At 39.0% G+C, this 20,881-nt stretch overlaps 1 protein-coding gene across 2 annotated transcripts in view; it reads left to right on the top strand.

Annotated features, from left to right (window-relative positions):
* Positions 1 to 20,556, top strand: part of SMAD2 (SMAD family member 2) — a 49,476-nt gene extending 28,920 nt beyond the window's left edge. The window contains exons 3-12 of one of the 2 annotated variants that reach the window (XM_062512675.1): positions 4,299 to 4,388; positions 5,526 to 5,719; positions 6,197 to 6,331; positions 9,092 to 9,166; positions 10,104 to 10,166; positions 10,770 to 10,823; positions 11,862 to 12,074; positions 13,791 to 13,928; positions 14,086 to 14,230; positions 18,615 to 20,556. In XM_062512675.1, the coding sequence (XP_062368659.1) occupies positions 4,299 to 4,388; positions 5,526 to 5,719; positions 6,197 to 6,331; positions 9,092 to 9,166; positions 10,104 to 10,166; positions 10,770 to 10,823; positions 11,862 to 12,074; positions 13,791 to 13,928; positions 14,086 to 14,230; positions 18,615 to 18,738 (1,231 nt within the window). In that variant the 3' untranslated portion in view covers positions 18,739 to 20,556. The remainder of the gene's footprint in view (positions 1 to 4,298; positions 4,389 to 5,525; positions 5,720 to 6,196; positions 6,332 to 9,091; positions 9,167 to 10,103; positions 10,167 to 10,769; positions 10,824 to 11,861; positions 12,075 to 13,790; positions 13,929 to 14,085; positions 14,231 to 18,614) is intronic. The other variant, XM_062512676.1, reaches the window with a different exon arrangement.
* The last annotated feature ends 325 nt before the right edge of the window (positions 20,557 to 20,881 follow it).

Raw genomic sequence — 20,881 nt, 5'->3', positions numbered from 1 at the left:
CCCATTTTTACCACATCAATCCTCTGATCAGTCCAAAAGAGTCCCAAAACCCTGTTGTCCCAGGTTTAGTGTGTAGCAGCTTAACTACATACTTGCTAGATTTAGACTTTTCCCTGAAAGTACCTGGGTCTCAAAGAGCAGTTCGTTTTCCTTGCAAATATTTTTTTAGCATTTCTCCTTTCTCTAGGAAATAGTTTTCTCTTGTTAGACTTCCACATCACCTGGGAAACTGAACCAGACTGGTGCTGTATATTCCTGAAGTCCCTTAGAATAAATTTTCTTACTTGTGGGATCTGCAAAAGTAACAATCTACTGTTCAAGCACAAAGTGCTAAAGGCCACAGAATATGGTGATTTCCTGTTGGGAGCTACTGTTGAAAAGTGTTGAAAAGATAAAAAACTAGCTTTTTTGTATTGTTGACCAAATGTTGACTTGTTTCTGTCAACAAATTGTTTTGAGAACAGCAGTGAAAATACTCTTTAGAATGAAAGTGTCCAGGAGACAGGAAGTACAATAGCTTTGGACTTGTGTTTTGGAGTATATTTAAACACTGTCTGCACGGGAAAGATTTAGGTACAATGACACAGAAGCCAAATTATATTTTGAAAACAATGATGGTTTACCAGTGATACAGTGTACAGAGAGTTCAAAACCAAAACCCCCTTGCTTCGTAAAATACAAAGCCTGAAGTAGGCTTCCAGGCTTCAGCTTGAGTGCTTACTGAAGGTGAAATGGTGATATGTCTTGGCAGCCTCCCTCCTAATAAATTAAACGTACCTGGGAATGTTCCCAGACATGGTCCAACTGACTCAGGACTGCCTTGTCCAGGCTCTTCAACCCTTAGCTAGCAGAACAGGGGAGCTGAATCTGAATTGTCCAGTGCAAGTGAGTCCCAATGGTGCACGACTCACAAACCTGGGAATTGTGTGGGAAAAGAGTAATTGGCACAACCTGGTGCTGGAGAATGTCCTAGCTGCTTTCTAGCATATACGATCATATTCCAGGGCCTGGGAATATCTCCAGACAAGGCTTGACTTATGAGTACAGATGTTAATACTTGATTCTCCTGAAACCAAAGGCATGGAAAGGATTCTTCATATCACACAGGATTTTGGATGCTTCAGAAAGGTAGATTGAGCAGTGAGTGATTTCTGTTTATTTTGAGGCAGTAATTCTGCACTACTAAAAATCTATTTCTCCTGTCTCGCTTTCAGATGGTTTTAGTGGTGGTTAAAACATCTTTCAGAATTCAGTCACCTTTCAGCACCACCTTTCAGGGATGAGTAGACACACCTGCCCTCTGTCAGGCCATGGCTTGTGAATGAATGAACATACTGTGGCCTTTCATGGAAGTACTGTGTGTGAAGTATGGTTTTTAGGGTTGTGAGGAATTTAGTTTTGATCTGATGTGCGTGTGTGTGAATTTTAAGAGTCTTGATTTATTGCCTGGGTGATGTGGTAAGGGGACGATCTTGCACCTTGTAGGCAATGGATCTTTTATGTCAGCAGGAAGTAGAGAAACCTCTATTTCTTTAGACATTTCTTCCAGCAAACAGTAAAAGCTTTGTTGAGCTGACTTTATTGATCATATGGGATGATTTCCTGCAGGCTCTTTCTCCTGTGTTTGATTATGCATTATTGGAGTTTAAGTGTAGTCCTGGTGCAGATAAAACAGCAAAACACAAATACTAATCCCAGCTCTAAGCAGATATCCCAGAAGATACCATGTCATGTAAACTGATGACTTTGGAGTAGTTTTGCTGCTCTGACTGATCACTTTTCTGTGCCTCCTGGCTTGTCCTCTCTCCTTGGTGTTTTGAGCTTCATTCCAAGCTATGGCTCTGTCACACAGTCCACTTCAGGCTACTGTTTGTCTTTCCTTAGGTTGTGGAATATGCTGTCAGCTTTGAATATTTATAGAGAGAAGAGATTAGCAGTATAAAATATTGTTCATCTTGTTCTGTTAGGGACTATGAAATTTTACTTTTGCATGTGCTGTATTAAAAGCCTTGTAAACCAAGTGTGTGGCATGTCATGCTTACACCAGTGATGCACCCCACAATTTTGGGAACATGTAATCTGTGTGACAGCATCATCTTTTGAGCACTGCTTTGTGTGAAGGATCCATTGCTCAAAGATAGTGAGCTGTCAGAGCTCAGTGTGTCAATTAATATGCAGCAGGCTTTGTGTCTGCTGATTGTTCTTCTAATTGCATGTACAGGATGATCTGTTTTAGCAGCAGTAGTGGTGCATATTTAAGGACATAGCACAGTGCAGAATTGCTCCCTGGTGTCCCACAGGCTATCTCTGTGTCCTCAGGGCAAGTACTTCAATCCTTGCAAAGCTTCTGGCAGCATGTGGTTCTCACTGCATCTTAGGAAGATGGAAAAGAGAGGCTGCAGGCCCTGCTGATGCAGCCATGGGCAGGATCCTTCTTTGCCCACTTGTTCTTGAGCTGTGACGCTGCCTGTGTCTGACAGTGGATGCAGCTTGTTTAGGATGGTTGGCTATTCTGAAGAGCTGGATCTGTGCCAGAGAATGGGCCTTCATCTCTGGCTCTCTGCTGCTCTCTACTAGGCAAAGTCATCTAGTACAAGATTTTACTTGTACTTATAATCAGTAATATACCAAAAGGCCTTATTTTATTTAATATATTTATTTGTGATAAAAGCAGGCTCTTGCCACCCACAGTTATGTTCTCCTTTGTAATGCCCATATAACTACAGTGAATAGAACTGATCTGACTGAAAAGTAACTCAAAACATATATTTTCAGCCATGTTTATTCTCTGGTCAGAGAGCCAATTTATTAATTTGTGTTTGGCATGCACATTTCAGCCTCACTGGGATGGCAATAGAAATGAGGTGTGTGATAGAAGCAAGAAGGAAGCAAGGCCTATTCATTGCCTTCACCAGTTGCCAACACCTAGGTTTTATTAAAAGTCACTGTGAAATTGAGGTGGTTGTCAATCCTGAAAGTGGCTTCAAGTTCAATGATGTGCTGTCTGTGCTTTTGTTCTGTAGCACTAATGAGTTTTCCCTGTGTAATGAGAAGAAATATAAAAACACCAACACCTCAATTTTCTTTTCTTAAGCACTCAATCCAAACTTGAGTGTATTGGCTAAACTTAGTAATTTAAATTTCTGTCACAACACTTATATTTAAAATCAGAAGTTTGGTGACCTTGGATTCTTCCTGTTGCAACTTTTCAGAGGCTGTCCATTTTAAAGGTAATGTAGCCAGCCAAGCTTCAGGCTGCATAATTAGGAAGCAGAGATTCAAGTTGCTTGTGAATCAAATTCTCTTCATTTCTGAGGTGTGAGATCTAGTTGTATGTTAATTATGTAAAATAAACTGTTTGTTTTCAGTGGTCAATGAGGAAGTATGTTGTAGAACTGAACTTCATTTATGCTTCTGAAAGTCTGCTGTCTGTTTACAATCTTATGCTGTTTTCTTGCTTTGTTTAAATGTGCCTCTGCTTTAGTTTGTGTCTATGACTGAATATTCCTTTATCTCTCCCATTGTGATCTGTTCCTTGAACCAGCTTGGTAAAGGCTTAGTTGTCTTTCCTTTTCTCCTGCTTGGTTTGGCAATTAAAGTTATGTGATAGTTGAATCTTAAGGTAGTACACTGTAAAACTGTGTTAAATGTGTTAAACATTCTGTTTTGTACACTGTGTGAAAGAACGTTTTGCTGTTAAATCGAGAGTACGGAAAACAGTTAAGTATTAGCTATAATGTGTTTTTCTTCAGTTTGAATTTCCATTTTTTGGAATAGCAGCAAATTAGTGTGTGCATGGAAAATGAGATTAATGTTGAAATGGTGGTATTTGAACTTCAGATTTTGATGCTCAGTTTTGGATACCTATGGCATTTATTTGAAATCTTAGGGCAGTTTATGTTAAGAAACAAACAAAAACAAAAAAAAAAAAGAACAAAAACAACAAACCCAGCCCAGAAACTACCTTTTAAAATTGAATTTTGTAAAGAACTAGGCTGAGGAAGTTTTGCCTGTTTTAAGGAACATTGCAACTGTATCAATTATTTAAAACCTGAGAACTTGTTCACCTTTAAAAACATTTACCATTTACCTTGAATCACTTGTTCCATTTTGATAGCCTCCTTCATATAGAAAATATAGCATGAGATGTCAGTTTGAATTCCAGTCTAACAGTGCTCTATCTTCTATGTGAAAGGAAGTATTCTGTACATTTTCCCATGTTTGACATCATGGTGTTTTGAATAACCATGTTCCATATTCATATCAATTTTTTGTTTTTGTTTTCAATTTATGCACAGCACTTGCTCTGAAATTTGGGGACTGAGTACACCAAACACGATAGATCAGTGGGATACAACAGGCCTTTACAGCTTCTCTGAACAAACCAGGTGAATATTCTGCCCTCTCTCGCATCATAAAAATCTTGTGGGAGGGATTGGCTTTGGAGGGTCTGTAATGGGATGCTTTAGCCATAAAGTAGACTAAAATGATTCCTAGGCCTCTCATGGTACAGCATTTTGCAGTATTTCCTTGCCAGTATAGAAATCAGTGTGTTCACAGCTGATGTTTTGACCAATGAAACTCTTTAATTCTACAATTATTCCTTTTTCATGCCAGTGCTATTGAAAGAATGGGAAGACTTGTTAGATGCAAACTCTAATGTGGTATTTATATTAACAAAGTTGGAAAACTTAATTCTTTAGACCTAATCTTACAAAGTGTTTAAACTGCTTTGTATGCCACAAGCTTTCAGTTAAATCTCACTAATTGGCTCAGATACGAGCTACTAAAGAATTGTTTGTAAATTCTTCAGTACTTAATGGTGGGCAAATTCTAAATGGGGTCTTTATTTTTTTCATGTCACATTACTTGATTTGTGTATTGAGGTTTGTCTCCCATCCCATAACAATCATAAACATCTGCATTTGTGTAAGCATATGCAGTCTGTCTTAAAACTAGCAAAACATTTTCAGCTGGTAGCAAGGCAGATGAAGTGAAGAAGATAAACTGTACAGCCCTTACAAGATGTGCATTCATGGTTTTTTGCTTTGCAGTTATACTGCCATGTGGATCACTTGGGCAGCTGACTGCTTATAGGCTTATTTGCAGTCCTGTGGGAGTTCTTATGCTTAAAACCATAAAGCATCCATGCCACAGTAAAGCCTTGAGGTGCCTTTAGCAGTGGAGGGGACCATTAAGTGTGTGATTTTACTTTTAACAACTGTCTTCTGCATTAAAAAAAAATATATCTGAAGCAATCATTCTAAATACTTGGTTGTATGTAAGTGGCTTTTAACAAACTCAAAATTCACTGGCAATAATTTGAGCAGCTCAAAAAATAAGTTGACATTGCTTGATATGGTCATTTTCCCTGCATTTGAAGCCATTTAATTAGAGCACAAATGTCACTAGCAGAGTCAGTGCCCTGAATTCTGAGAATGAGCTACCCGTGTGTGTCCTCTATTGCTCGAGTGATCAAGGCAGCACAGAGTCTGTAAATTCTTCTCAACATCTTTCCCCTGCAGATCTCTGGATGGCCGTCTGCAGGTGTCTCACCGCAAGGGACTGCCACATGTCATTTACTGCCGCCTGTGGCGCTGGCCAGACCTTCACAGCCACCATGAACTTAAGGCAATTGAAAACTGTGAATATGCTTTTAATCTTAAAAAGGATGAAGTATGTGTAAACCCTTACCACTACCAGAGAGTGGAGACACCAGGTAGGAGGACTGCTTCTGACTTTCTGCGGCAGCGTCGGTTTGTGTTTGCTCAGCATAGTGTTTAAAATGAAAAAGAAGAGAAAGGTGATGTCCTCTCTGGATAAAAGTACAAGATTCTTTTTGAGATCATATCCCTGAAAGTTTTAGTAGTAAAGTTACTGAAAAATCTTTACAAATGTGTTTATAAACACTTCCAGGGCTGCTAGCAGTTTCCAGCTGGCCAGGTGCAGTTCAGACTGAGCAGGACAAAAATGTTGATTTACCTTTGCTCCTGTGGAATAGCCTTATTTAAGGCACCTCAGGAATCCCATGTCTTCCAGTAACTTGCTGTGCAAATGTAGTATTAGCAGTGCTGAGTTTCAGAAGATTCCAAAACATCTGAAGAAACTCCTAGATGTTTTTAGATTTCTTTTTTCCTTTTATCTCACAAAATCATGTATTTTGATTACCAGTGATTTGTGAATTTTGCCATTCCAGTCTTGCCTCCCGTGCTTGTGCCGCGGCACACTGAGATCCTAACGGAGCTGCCACCTCTGGATGACTATACCCATTCCATTCCTGAGAACACTAACTTTCCAGCTGGGATTGAGCCACAGAGCAATTACATACCAGGTATTTTCTTGACTCCCACTGTAGACAGCATGTTCTGACATTGTGCCACTGGAACAAAGATGGTAATTTCATCCTTGTAAGTGATCAAATTAATTAAAATATGCACCACTAAATTAGATTTAGTTGATTTTGTGTATTAATTCCAGTGAAAATTCCTAAACACTGTTGTTTGCAGAACATGATTCTGCATGAAGCCATATTGCTGTTATTTCACAATAGCTTATTTGAGATTCAGAATGCTAATAAGTGCAAAGTAGATCTTCACTTTATGCTTTAAGCCTCTTTCAAAACACACAGGGGTTGCCAAATGTTGTGTGTCATTGATTGAGTAATAAACTGATGCTCAATTTTATCCTATGTAATACGTGGAAAAAACTTCCAAGTTGCAAAGCAGTGACTTAAAAAGTGTCTTGATCTGTAGTTCACATCAATAGTGGTCTGCTTTAGGATTTTGTTACTGTTGTGTGCATACTGTTTTGTCTTTTTAGTATGAAAGAATGACCTAAAAATATTGAACTGTTAAAGAATTTCTCCTCCCCCTCTTAAGCAGAATGTTGCATGTGTTTTCTTTAAATAGATCCAAGAATTGAAATGGCATTAAGCCATCAATTAATTTGACCTTTCTGTTTAATTTTGGCCGGTCTGCTGCCACCTTTACAGAGCAATTTAAGGTGCTATAAGTTGGTGTTGCCTTCTAACTTGCATATACTTTTGTGACTCAAATGGAGGGCTTTTGATAACATTGGCAAACAGCTTACTGGAAAGCCACCATCTGCAAATCCAGTGCTGTGGAAATGAGCTAAAGTAGTTACTTGCAGGAAGTTTGCTCAAGGTCACTGTAGGAATTCACATGATCTTCAAATGTTTATGCAGGTAACCACACCTCCTCCTCTTTGTCACTGACACCCTCCTCTTGTGCTCATATCATGGTATCTTACTTTATTTGACCTGGCTGACTTAATCTGGACTGCTTGGCTGGGTTCTGATAAGCCTTGTGTGTCTTGACTGCCTTCTTCAGAGAACAGTTTTCTTCAGCCAGCAGGGCAGGCTCACATCTGGCAGTTTTGTACCCTGGTCCTGCCTCAGTACTTGATCTGCAAGAGAGCTTGGTGGTCACAAAGGTGCACGGTGGCCTTTGGGAGCTGCGTGTTCCAGTTCAGGTTCTGGAGGGGCTGAGTTGTTTCATCCACACTTCTCAAGCTCTACTACAAATTTTTGGTACCCATCTGAGTGTTTGTTTCCAGCTGTGTGGTGCTCAGCTTCTGACCCTAAACTATTAATAGTACTAGGTGGAGTAAATCTTCTCTGTTCGGGCAGACACTAGACATGGAAAATAATCTGTGCCAAAGAGCCTAGATTAGCAACTGGAAATGGGAGTCATGGGTTGGATTGGAAATGTGTATTGACCTTTTGCCACAGCTGTGGGCTTAACTATAGCTGATGATTTGGAGAAGGGTGGACTCCCCATTATCACAATGGGTACTGTGAAAAATCTTCAAAATGGGCATAATTTTTGTAATCGTATTTGTTACAAGTGAAAATTTCCCTTAATCATCCCTTTAAATTCTCACTTGAATTCTGTCATGTCTATATTTAGCACACGGAATGAATCAAAGATAAAATTCTCTCAGTTCATTTTAATTTAATCAACTGACTTAATCTAGTTTCCTCTCACTGGTTTCCTTCTGATCTCACATTATTTCAGTACATCTCAGACATGATGCTTGTTATAGTTTTGTTTTATTTCTTAGACAAAAAGGCTTTATCTTTAAATTTCTGCTGTTTGGTAATAATGTAGTTAAAGGTGTTTAACCCCTGGAAGTTTCAGAGATTATTCTAAGGTGATTGTAGAGATAGTTAGCTTCAAACACTTTCACTAAAGAAACACAGGTTTTGCCTGTAATATGTAGGAAAAGACATTTGCCCAGTTCAAAGAAAATTATTTCCTGAGAGGCAGTTGGTTAACTCATTATCTGGATTACAAAGAACATTTTGAGTGAAGAGGAAAATGCATACTCTCCTGGGTTTTGAAGATATTTCTGAGGAATTAGACACAGTTTCTGGTATCAGAACGCTTCAAAGTTGGTACTGAATTTCCTTTGGTCTGTGAAATTCTGTCTTTAAAGAAAGCTAGTTAAAAGAATAGAGGAGTTTTAATAGAGCTTGGAAGTATTAGTGGTAATAATAATAACAGAACTTGTGCGGTGTTCTACTTATTGTTAATATAGTTATAAATGAGTCAAATCAACTGTTGTGTATTGAAGAAATTCATATTTGGCAACTGAACTGAAAAACAACCTTTAAATCTAACAACTTCAGTAAGGTGTGGGAGGGTATCTGATCTGATGGTTATCCTACATAAAGACAGCTTACATTATTTTTTTGTGGAAATTACCACATGATTTTTTCATTTGTAATTCTACTAAATATGAAAGCTGTTAATCACAGTTATAAAATTGTTACTTATTGTAGTGACAGCATCTTGTCTTAAATGGAACAAACAAGGATTCTGGTATTTATATAACACATTTAAGCAATTGACTGACATACAAAAGAAGATACATTTTACATACCAATGAGGCAGGTAATGTGTTTGAAGTCCTACTTGAAGGAAAAAGGGACAGCAAAATTGCATTCAGATTCAGTGTTCAGGTAGGTGTAACAGCTCATGAAGATGTCATGACAAAATGCACAAGACTTAAATCTTACTGAAGTTTCCCTAGTCGTTTTACAAATTGGTGGATTTTTTTTTTTTAATAGAAACACCTCCTCCAGGATATATCAGTGAAGATGGAGAAACAAGTGACCAGCAGCTGAACCAAAGCATGGATACAGGTAAGATTTATTTTTCATTACTTTCAAGGCTTTGTATTACTAGCTGTGTTTCCTCTTCATAGGAGCATGAGTTCAGTCCAAAAGATGGTGGCAGTTTTCCTCTATAAAACCTAGTGTTTTATGCCTAAAATACCACTTTCAGTATTTAATGAACAAAATAATTTTTGCCAGGGAAATGCTTTTAAAACATTGTGACATGTTAAGTATATTACATGTGTTCTGTAACAGAAGTATACAAGTCTAATTAAGACTTCACCAGAAACCCTTAAAATAGATTTTAGTAGCTAATTGGTTTCAACCATTCCCCATTAAACAGGTTAGTTGGGGCACAGTGTCTGTTGGCCTAAATAAGTTAAGGACAATCTGTACTCTGAGAACCCATCTCTAACTCTGACAAACTTACTGCTTCTGCCATGTTTCAAATTAATTCTTGTGTGGAAGCCTCCGTGGCAAAAGTAGCAGCATTTGTGCCTTTGTATGTAAGAATTTCTAGATAATGTGGTTGACCTTAGACTTGGACAAAGCACAGTTAATGTGCTGGGTAAGAACCTCCTGCTGTGTGTTGGCACACACTTGAGTGTGCTTGGTTAGCTAATGTTAGCAACCATTTTCAGTAAGTTGGAGTCAGCTGCACCAGTTTCTGTAAGAACTACACTATTTTCCCACTATGTGACAATAAATACCTTAATTAAAACAGCCTGACATCAGCAGCCACTGTAGGAATGTTTCCGTGAAAGCCTTCCTTTATTTTGCCACCTTATGTGCAAATTGTGTTGGAGAGTTCGTGTTTTTCTGAGTGTTTAAATTCTTCCTTCTGGTAAAGAATTATTTTCTCCAATGAGGAAATCTAGCTTGCTCTTTTCTGGCGATCATAGAATCATAAATTATAGAATGGTTTGGGATAAAAGGGACCTTAGAGACCGTCTCTTTCCACCAGGGACACCTTCCACTACCCCATGTTGCTCCCAGCCCTGTCCAGCCTGGCCTTGGACACTTCCAGGTATGGGGCAGCCACAGCTTCTCTGGGAAACGTGTGCCAGGGCCTCACCATCCTCAGCATATAGATTTTTTTTTCCCAATATCTAATCTAAATCTCTCCTCTTTCAGTTTGAAGCCTTTCCCTCTTGTCCTGTCACTACCTGCTCTTCTAAACAGTCCCTTTCCAACTTTCTTAAATATTCCCCTCAGATACTGGAAGGTCTTTCCCAAGATAAACCTTTTCCTTTGAGAACGGAGAGCCAATGTCTTTCTTTTCTCATACTTATTCTTTCTATTCTCATTCTTATCTGCTCTTCTACTGAATTTGGGAAGTCACTACCTTCTCGCTGGAGAAGTACATAAATAATGTTGAGAGTGTGCATGAAGTGGCAGAGTTCTGCCAAATACAATGCTAAGTTAATTGAGTCTTCACAAGGAGGGGTGGGTACCCAGAAGTCTGGAAAATTGAATGAAATCCTAATTCAGAGTAAGTGTGTAATATTCCAGAAAACTGAAGTTTCTTACTCTGACTTCATTATAAACCTGATTTAGATAATGGTTATGCCTACTGGTCTGAAATAACAAAAACAATTTGCTTTGAAATCTGTCTGTCTTGCTTCAACAGGATCTCCAGCAGAGCTGTCTCCTAGTACTCTCTCTCCAGTTAATCACAGCCTGGGTAAGCTGGAAATACTTACAATTATTTCTCCATGTGTAGTGACTCTTCATTATATATGTAATTACTTTTACAGCACATTTTCACTTTTAGAAATTAAGAGCTATTAAGGTGACTGTTGGGTTGGCTTCCTGAAGCTAAATATAATGGGGCTGGGTTAATCACTTATTAACAATTACTCTATTTCTGTACCTGTTGTTCTTGTAGCAAAGATAAAGAGTGATATCCCTATGTGTGCAGGAATAGCACTTATAAAATGAACAGTTTAAAAGGATGTTTGCCCATCTGTAATGCTGCCGAGACTTGCTGCCTTCCTTGTGTGTGTGTTCTGCTGCTCTTCTCATGTACTGTTTCACCTGTAACCACAGCACAGTTGTTGCTCCCACATTAGTAGCCCACCTGCTTTGATCCAGTGCCATTGCTGTGTGTCTGTGTAAGTGCCTCAGGAAGATCAGATTGCCATGGGTTTGTTTAAGAAATGGTGACAGGAAAATGCAGGACGCTGAGTAAGTAATTAGGGTAGGTAAAAAGGGGAAGCAGTAAAGAAAAAACCTAAAGATGCACAGGGAAGATACTCTAGTAGGGGACAGTAAAGTTGCTTAGATCTACCTTTGTCTAAAGAGACAGTGATTTTCATATTATTTTTTTCCTTTTTGTTGTTCAGTGTTTGATAGTTTAATCTTTTCTTTAATGCTGCCAAAATGTTTGCAAGCTACAGAAAAGGCAACAGGAATGTCTCAACGTCTGGCGCTCAGAGCACCATTAGCTTAATCATTGTGCCGAGCAAAATGCAAGTACTGAACTAAATCAGCTGTGGTCAGATTAGATCACCCCTTCTTCCCCTCCTCCTTCCTTTGTGTGGAAGATTGAATTCCGTTCTATTTACTGAAGTAGGTAAAAAAGGACAGCAAGCAAAATATAGTTTGAGTAGTTTGAGGAGACTACTGCTGTCATTTCTGGGAGAGACAAATAGCAGGGTAGATCAATCTACTTTCAGCCTCAAAATCTGTGTTAAGCTTGGTTTTTAAAATTTTTTTTTAGACTTGCAACCAGTTACTTACTCGGAGCCTGCGTTTTGGTGTTCAATAGCATATTATGAATTGAATCAAAGAGTGGGAGAAACCTTCCATGCGTCTCAGCCTTCCCTGACTGTAGATGGCTTTACAGATCCATCAAATTCAGAGCGATTTTGTCTAGGTCTGCTTTCCAATGTAAACAGAAATGCTACAGTGGAAATGACAAGAAGACATATAGGTAAAGATCTCTGATCTTTTAACTATCTTAATTTCATTTTGTTGGTTAAGTTATCTGGAGCGACTAAGGTAGGATGTGTGTTGGGTTCCTTTCACCCTCGTTCAGCCTGCCATCAGCCAGCCTTATCTCTCAGGGCTTTGCAGTGATAGTTGGGTCTCTCTGTCTGAGAGCAGAAGTGGAAGACACATAGTCACTGCTTCTGAAATTAGGGAGAAATGTAGCAACTTCTGCCACTGAAGCCAGTTTGAGTTGGGAAGAGACGTAGTGATGGCTAGAGCTGGAAGGAGCTGTCTTTCCTCACACAGTAGCTGGTGGCAGCTGCAGTCACACAGCTGTCAGGCTGCAGCACAGGAGGAAGCCACTCTGTGTGGCACTCCTGTAGGTCACCTTGCTGTTCTTGCTTCCTGGAAAATGATGGCACACCAAAGCATCCCTGGGGGCAGATTTGTGGCTCCCAGGCTCCTCAGTGGGCCATTGCCCTGGGCAGCCCTTACATTCAGAATTCCTTGTAGTTGAAATTTAAGCTTTAATTGCAAAATATTCCCATGTTGTTAAGTTTATTGTAGTTTATAAAATGCAGAATGGACATTGAAAGGATGAAATTCTGAATTATTTTCTGAAATGGGCAAAGCTGCTATTGAGAACCCATGGTTTTGACATGATTAATATTTTCTTTGTAATAGTTAGACAAGAATGTTGTTTTCCACAATGCAGTGTCTTGACTTTGGGTTCTTCAGTAAACTTCCTTTTTTTTTTTTCTGGATACTTTCATTAGCAACATTTACGAGAAATTTTTGGTTGTTGCTTTTGTTTTTACTTGCAGTAAAATTTCAGCCTCTTCTGTAGAACTGGTTCCTCTTATGCTGTCCAAATGCCAAATCAAAACACTCATCTAATAAAATTTTAGATGTGTGGAAATCCAGTCTGTGCCTATTCTGACTGGTGAAAATGATCAGCATAAGGAAAAGCAAAAATCTTATGAACCCTTAGTCATTAATAGAGCAGCTCACATTTTGTTTGAAGAAACTGTTTTAATGAAAAAAACAAATGGAAACTATGGCCTCTGAAGTATCTGTTAATTATAAGTAGTTCTCTCTGGGAGATCAGTTGCACATTATTTACTTTCTGCTAGAAATAAACTATGCAGATTTGTTTTCCACTCCAAGACAGAACAAAATAACAATCTAAAGGTGGAAAACAGATTGGTTTTTTTTCACAGTTTTCTTTTAATAATAGGGCTAAATGAAATCATATTGTTTTTGTTAAAGCAATACAGGGGTATGCAGTGGGTTGTGAAATAGTGTGGGTGCATGTAAGCAGAGAGTGTTGTAGTAGTGATCTTGTGTTTTCTCTTTTGACCATGGTGGTCTGTGCTGCTTCACATACAATGCTTTAATATTAGCACAGGTTTTAATTCTGTCTTTATGAACACTGCTTCTGAGCTTGGACTTGGTTACAAGCCATTATGTGGCTGGAAAAGACTTTCACTTTTTACCAAAAAAATATTCTGCTTTTCCTTGTGCATTCGTGGGAGAAAAACACAATTTAATTGTTTTGCTCCTGCTACAGCTGTCAGCACAGCAGTGAGGTTCTGTAGATAATTGATTTCTGTTTCTGTTGTAAAGAAAAACCTTAGCCTTATTTGAAAAATAAACTCCCATGTTCCCTAATCTGCTTGTCATACCATAACTAGAGTTCCTTTGCATTTCACTACAGGCAGGGGAGTGCGTCTGTATTACATTGGCGGAGAAGTTTTTGCCGAGTGCCTGAGTGATAGCGCGATCTTCGTTCAGAGCCCCAACTGTAATCAAAGATATGGCTGGCATCCTGCAACTGTGTGCAAAATTCCACCAGGTTAGTAGCCTGCCAGAGGTCTCGTGAGAAAATACCCAGTGGATGTATTCACTGCATAACATTTGCTTTCCTTTTTTTGTAATTTCTTCATAGATTCAGGCTTCTGTGTAGCAAACGCATGTGTATTCACTGACTGTATCTTTTTGGCTCTTTACAGGATGCAATCTGAAAATCTTTAATAACCAAGAATTTGCTGCTCTTCTGGCTCAATCTGTGAATCAGGGCTTTGAAGCCGTTTATCAGCTTACTAGAATGTGTACCATAAGAATGAGTTTTGTTAAAGGATGGGGGGCTGAATACAGGTAAGAAAAGAAAACCCTTTGTTCTTTAAATTTAGAGTTAATAGTTTTTGTTCCTTCACTAGTATATCATTTCTGTCTGGCTTGAAAGCCACACTTACACACTTCTTGCTGCTATTGTGGATATGCAAATTGAATCCATATTTTCCATTTCTTCCCCCCCCACCTCAGCTATGGAACTGCTAAGTTACAAAGTCCATAAACTTGATTTTGGTGCTGCATTGAAGCCAGCTGTTGAGCAAGGAATGTCGTCAAAGTTCCATTCCCTTGCTCAGTCCTGCTGGCTTGCATGTTGTGGTGAAATCCGTGCCATCATCTTGCAGTTTCACAGTTTGTGCTCTGAGATCAGTTGCTGTTTGTTAGACTTGCAGTCATTCTGTTCTCTGTCCTGTTCTGCATGTAGCATGAGTTCCTGTGGTGCAGGATGGGGTTGGTGGTACCCAATGGAGAGACTTGCAGTATCTCTTGCAGAATGAAATAGCTTGAGAACACGCATCTAAGGGATGGCAAGTATTTTGGAACTTGCAGTGGAAAAACCTTTGCAGGAGTAAGATGACTGTGTTTGTGTAGTAAAACTTCTAAAAACAGTTCTTTGAGTGGAAAGGAAAAAGCATTCTGCTTTTGAATATATTCCAATTGTGTTCTCTATTAGCACAAATGAAAAGCTGTAGTTGAGGACAGTGCCTGTTTTTAATGCAGTATGGAAATTCAAGAAGAAAAGGAATTGACTTCTAACTGAGCAGGTTTAAAGATTTCATTATTTGGGAGAGCTAGAACTGTGGTTTTAAACAATTCTCTTAAACCTTTCTAGAAATTGTCCACTGAAGGAATCAAGTCTGACATGTCAATACCCTAATGTAATTCATAATGATTTTTTTAAGCCATATAATTTCTGAAGTTGAATAATGGTGTGTAGGCTCCACTTGGGTTGATTCCTTTATCTGCTCTTGAAGTACATACATGTAAATAGCAGTGTCAGTATGTGGGGGAGGTTTCTCAGCTAAAGCCAATTTTGTAACAGTCTAATGAGATGAAATGAGAAATTTGAGTAATGGGATAAATTGGTACCTCTTTGTTAGGAAGAGGAACATAAGAAAAAATCTGGCTCAGGTTTAAAGAGCTATTGAATTTGGCTCTGAAGGAGTATGTATACACTTAGGCATAATTAAATACAACATTCAAATCTGAGCAGAAGAAATGCTTAATCAGTCAGATTATACAGAGGCATCTTGAAGTGAACAGGGTGTAAGTGCTGGTTTAAAACTGTGGGGAGGCTTTTGTTAAAGTTACTTCTGAGTGGGGAGAATGGTGATGGTTGTTCTATAAAATGTAAACCATAGGATTGAAAAAGCTGCAGTGGTAGCACTGCTAAAGTTGCACAAAAACTGGTTATTGACTCATGCTGAACTAATGAATTACTGATATGCAAAGCTTGTAAATATGCTGCAGTTGGGATTAGAGCAAAAAGAGGTGGCTCCAATGACCCAACCTCGAATTTAAGTTAATGTAGTCTGACTTGTCAAAATGGACCAGGAAACACTGTATATCCCATCCTTCTTGTTAAACCATCTGTGCTTCATTATTATGTGAAAAAAACATTTCTCATACAACAGGCTTAGACAGAGGCAAAGTAGTACTTGCATTTTAGACATATGTGCATAAATGTGCAGGTATGGCAAGGTGATATGTTTTATAGGCTTGGTAGACAAAATACCTAATAAAACTTTTTGCTTTGATACATGTTGGCCCAAGTTGGGGATGGTAGAAGTTCAGATCACCAGTCAAATGTTCATATTAGCACAGGAGCTTTTCAGATCCAGGATCATCTTCTAAAGAAAGTTCAGCATAAGTCTTGGTGATCTTTGAACTGGAAATCTGTGGGTTGAAGAAACTGAGGTTTTAGTTTTGAGATGGTTGCTCAGTGACTGTCACCATTTTATCAATTTTTACCAGCCTGGTGCAAAGTGAGCATTATTGAACAGAACCAGTTGTAAAATTTTGAGGAAGTGTGTTGTGAAACACATTGCAGGGGAGTTGACAGTGGTGGAATAATGAATTTCCTTTTTTGGGAGAGGATTCAAGAGTAAATGGAACTATATTTCCTGTGGTTTAGATTTGTTTTTCTGTTGTATCACTTTGTTCTGGCATAGGCATTTGGGGCTAAAATAACTGTTTTGTAGAGTGCTGAAAGAGCACAGACCCCAGCTGCTGTCTTGTCCTAGAAAATGTGAAATTTTTGAAATCAATCTTCACTGTCTTAATCTTTCTGCCTTTTCAGTTCCTCTGTTTATATAAACAGATTTCCTTAAAGCAAAGGGCTGCAGTGCTGACAGTAAAAATGAAGGAGCTCAGTTTGTCTGACTAATCTGCTGCCTTTGAATCTTGGGATAGCTGGAATTACTAGGAAAAACTGGCTTAGCAACCATAGTCTTGCCAGTCTTGTTAGGGAAAACTCCCATGCCTGGAGTGGGTACAGTAAAACAGGATTTCTCAGGCAGAGTTTTTGTCCAATACTGATTACTTTACTTTGCAGATGAGAAGGAAAGTGTTTGAATAACAGATCTCTGAAACAAAGGTACATGAAAGAGAGGATGAAGCTTTTATGGTTGTCAGTCCTTGAGCTCTACTGGAATTTGCTATATGGTGTTTAAATAAAGGCTTCTGTTGTGGAAAATTGTAGGCAAGTTAGTATAGAAGACAAGGGAAACACAATTTCTACTTCAGTTGTTTGTGTGGGGATGTTACAGTACAAAACATATGTAGAAGTTTAAGATTACAGGAAATCAGAGATAGTTTGGTATTCCTTTGAGATAACATCAGTTAGCACAGTATAACCACACACTGTGCTCTGATACAGTGTTTCTGACAACATCTACCGATTTTCCTGTGCATTTATCATGTCATTTGCTCCAAAAAGCCAGAGCTTATGTTCACTATAGCATTGTGCTGTTTGGCCATGCTGACAGCACAGAGCCAGGGATTTGTATTCCATGTTTCTCAGTAGTTGTCTACAAAATTCAAATCCAGTTATGCATGCAGACTCTTGGAAGGTTGTGATACAGCTGCACACAGTTGTTTGTGGTGTGAATGCTGCATCAGTTGGACAACGTTCACTTCTGAATTTCTTTTTAGAACTAAGGCTCTTGATGTGGCACTTGAAGGAAATGCTAGTGTTATTCTCCAGGGTGAAATATTTTTGATGTATTATGGACAATCATGTAATTGTTGATGTGTCTTACATATGTGAAGTGCTTTGGAGTCCCGGGGCCTTTTTTTTTTCTGGATAAACTTTAGTAACAGTTATAATGGTTGCAGATTTTTCTGTCTCTGTGTACTATATATGGATGGAGACACAGAATTTTGTGGCAGCTGAACCTGCTTTCTGGCTGCAGTGGGTTGACCCTGGCTGGGTTCCAGGCAGCCACCAAAGCAGCTTTCACTCCTGTCCACAGCTGGACAGGAGAGAGAAAATAGAGTAAAAGGGTCATGGGACCAGGACTGTGAGAGATCCCTCACCAAATACCATTGTGGGAAAAACAGGCTTGAATCAGTTATTGTATGAATTTATTGCCAACACAACCAGAGCAAGATAATAAGAAGTAAATAAGTCCTAAAAGACCTTCTCCCTTGCCAGCTCTACCTTCTCCCCCAGCTGCAAAGGGAGGTAGGAGTGCATGTTATGGTCAGTTATTCACATGTTGTTCCTGCCAGTGCTCAGGGAGAGGATTGGAATCCTTCCCCTGCTCTGTGGGGTCCCTGCTACATGAACTTCTCCACTGTGAGTCCATCCCATGGGCAACAATTCCCCATGAAGTTCTGCAGCATGGGTCACTCTTCCGTGGGGTGCAGTCCTTCAAGGACAGGCTCCTCCAGCATGGGCTCCTGTCTCCACAGGCTTCCCACAGGCTCACAGCCTCTCTCAGGCATCTCCCTGCTCTGGTATGGGCTGCTCCAGGGGCTGCAGGTGCATCTCTGCATCCCTGTGCCCTCCACAGGCTGCAGGGCACAGCTGCCTCTCCATGAGCTGCAGGGGAATCTCACCTTTGTCACCTGGAGCAGCTCCTGCTCCTCCTCCTCCACTGCCCTTGGTGTCTGCAGAGTTGTTCCTCTCACATGTTCTCACTCTGCTCTTCTGTGGCAATTACAAGTGGGAAACAACCTCTTTTTTTTTTTTTTTTTTTTTTTTTTTCTCCTTAAACCCATTATCCCAGAGGCATCACCATTCCTAATTAGCCCAGCCTTGACCAGCAGCACATCCATCTCTGGAGCTGCCAAAGGATACCTCTGCCTGACATGGAGGAAGCTTCTGGCAGAAGCCTCCCCTGCTACCAAAAACCTGGTGAGACCAACCCAATGCAGTGACTTTTCCATATTCTTTTTTTTCCAGGCGGCAGACGGTAACAAGCACTCCTTGCTGGATTGAGCTTCACCTGAACGGGCCTCTACAGTGGCTGGACAAAGTATTGACTCAGATGGGCTCCCCTTCAGTTCGCTGCTCCAGCATGTCCTAAAACTCTTCTCTGTCACCAGTGGGCTAAAAATTGAGTCCAGTCAACAGACTTAATATAACAGCTCGTCTGTCGTAGTATTTGTGTCTGGTCCCCATGAACTGTTTACTATCTAAAAAGGTTTTTTAAAAAGAAAAAAAAAAAAAGAAAAAGAAAAAAGAAAAAACAGCACTTGAGGTCTCATCAGTTAAAGCACCTTGTGGATTCTGTTTCCTATACTCTGATACTAGATGAAAATTTAGTGTATAGAAATGCCTTCTTCAGAAAGAAGGGACAGTTCTAAAGACTCTTTAATGGTGTTTTTTTTATTGGGTATATAATTGAGTGTCCTAATGGTTATCAATAACATGAATAGCTAAGTATATATACAGATAATGTATCATGATCTCAAATATCACAGTATTGTGCTGTTCTACATTTTAGTTCCCATAAATAGTCATTTTGTTTTTTGACTGGGGCAAGTATGTCATAAAATTCCAACACTTTGCTCCCTTATTCTTTTATTTTTTTTATATAAGCAGATTTTTAAGTTGTCCTAAACATAAAATGGCTTTCCTTATAGAAAAGATGAATTTTTTGCTGCGTTCTTAAAGAGAGAATCCCTCCATTGGAAGGGAAAGAAATGTCTTGAGATGCATCTGTGAAGTCTTAAGACACTTTATATACTTAATGGGGCCTAAAATGCATTCATATTATAAATTCTGAGTGTCCATCACACTAGCAGTCTACTTTTTGATACCCATCTGAGTTGATGCATCTCTTGCCAGCAATATTGCTGGCAGTGGTGTAATTTGGGGCTTTTTTTATACCTTGAATCATTGAAATGAATGGTTTTTCTCATGGACTGAGAATTTACCATGGCTTTGGATATTGAATTAAGTGTACAAGGTTATTGGCTTACCCCTAACATCTGTATTTTTCTTTCATTGAGTAGGTCTTACCCCTTATCATCTGTATTTTTTTCATTTTTTCATATGTCACTAAAAATAATGGGGTTTAGTTTTTGGAGCCATATATCTTGAAAAACCATTTCCTGGGGTAAGTTAGACTCTTTTTGTTTAGGTTTTAAATAGATGCAGCTTCTTAACATATTTCAGTATCAGAATTTAAATTTCTTATCTGAGTCGCTTTTATAGTTTACTTACACACCTGATCATATGCATTCATTATGTCATAATGGGCCTTGTTATTAAAAGTAGTTGCTTCTGCAAAACCTCTAGAATAGTGGTTGCTGAGGTATGACCAGCAAAGGAGGACTTCCAGGTTCTTCATGACAGTGCATGTTATTGTGAACCCTTGGACACTACAGCTGCACCATATTAAAAATATTCTGAAATATAGTCTACAAATAAGTCTGGGTTGGGGCTGGGTTGGGAAACTGTATAGAAGGGTTATTCTGACTTGAAAAATACACATCTTACTAACAATCTTGTGATCTAGCTGTCTGTCATTCTTCTGTTATTGTGGCAGTAGCAGGATTGCCTTTGTCTGTTTTTTTTCCATTGTTTCATCAATTACACTAGTTCTGTACTTTGTAAGTACAGCTAGTGATAACTTAGCTTTGAGAACAAAAATGTGGCCAGTGTTACCGCTTTTAATCACTTGACTGAATTGATGATAGTGATGAATATTTTTATGCCATAATGACTAGGGCATAGAAGCAATACCAAAAATCAAGCCTTGAGAAAATGGGCCAGACCTTTCAAGAATTGGCAAAGCAGTTACCAGTTTGTGCTAGTTTTACCAGTAGACTAATGTATTGGTAGAACTTGTGAACCTAAGAGAGAAGCTTCATGCGTGTTGCATTTGCCTAATATGTGAATACACTAATAAAAGTTTTAATTCTCACAATGGCTGTTTGTTGTTTTTTGTTTTTTTTTTTAAATTCATTGCTGCCTATATTTTTTCATTAAAGGTTAGGAATTCCCCTGATCCACCCAGTTAAATGGTACAAGTGTACTGCATGTGGTGGGTGGAAAGGCAGAGTTTAAATCTTAATACTACTTTCCAAGCAGCTATTGTGGAGGTTCTGGATATGTGTGTGTTTGGTGGTACAGACTCCTCTACTCCTGATGGAGTTTATTAAAGCAGTTATTTTTGCCTGTCACAATCAAATTGCATCCTATTATCTCAGGTGTTTACTTCC

Source organism: Cinclus cinclus, chromosome Z, assembly GCF_963662255.1.
Source record: "Cinclus cinclus chromosome Z, bCinCin1.1, whole genome shotgun sequence".
In the NCBI taxonomy this organism is placed as follows: domain Eukaryota; kingdom Metazoa; phylum Chordata; class Aves; order Passeriformes; family Cinclidae; genus Cinclus; species Cinclus cinclus.
The sequence above is the reverse complement of the archived record's forward strand: the minus strand, read 5'-3'. Positions and strand labels throughout refer to the sequence as shown.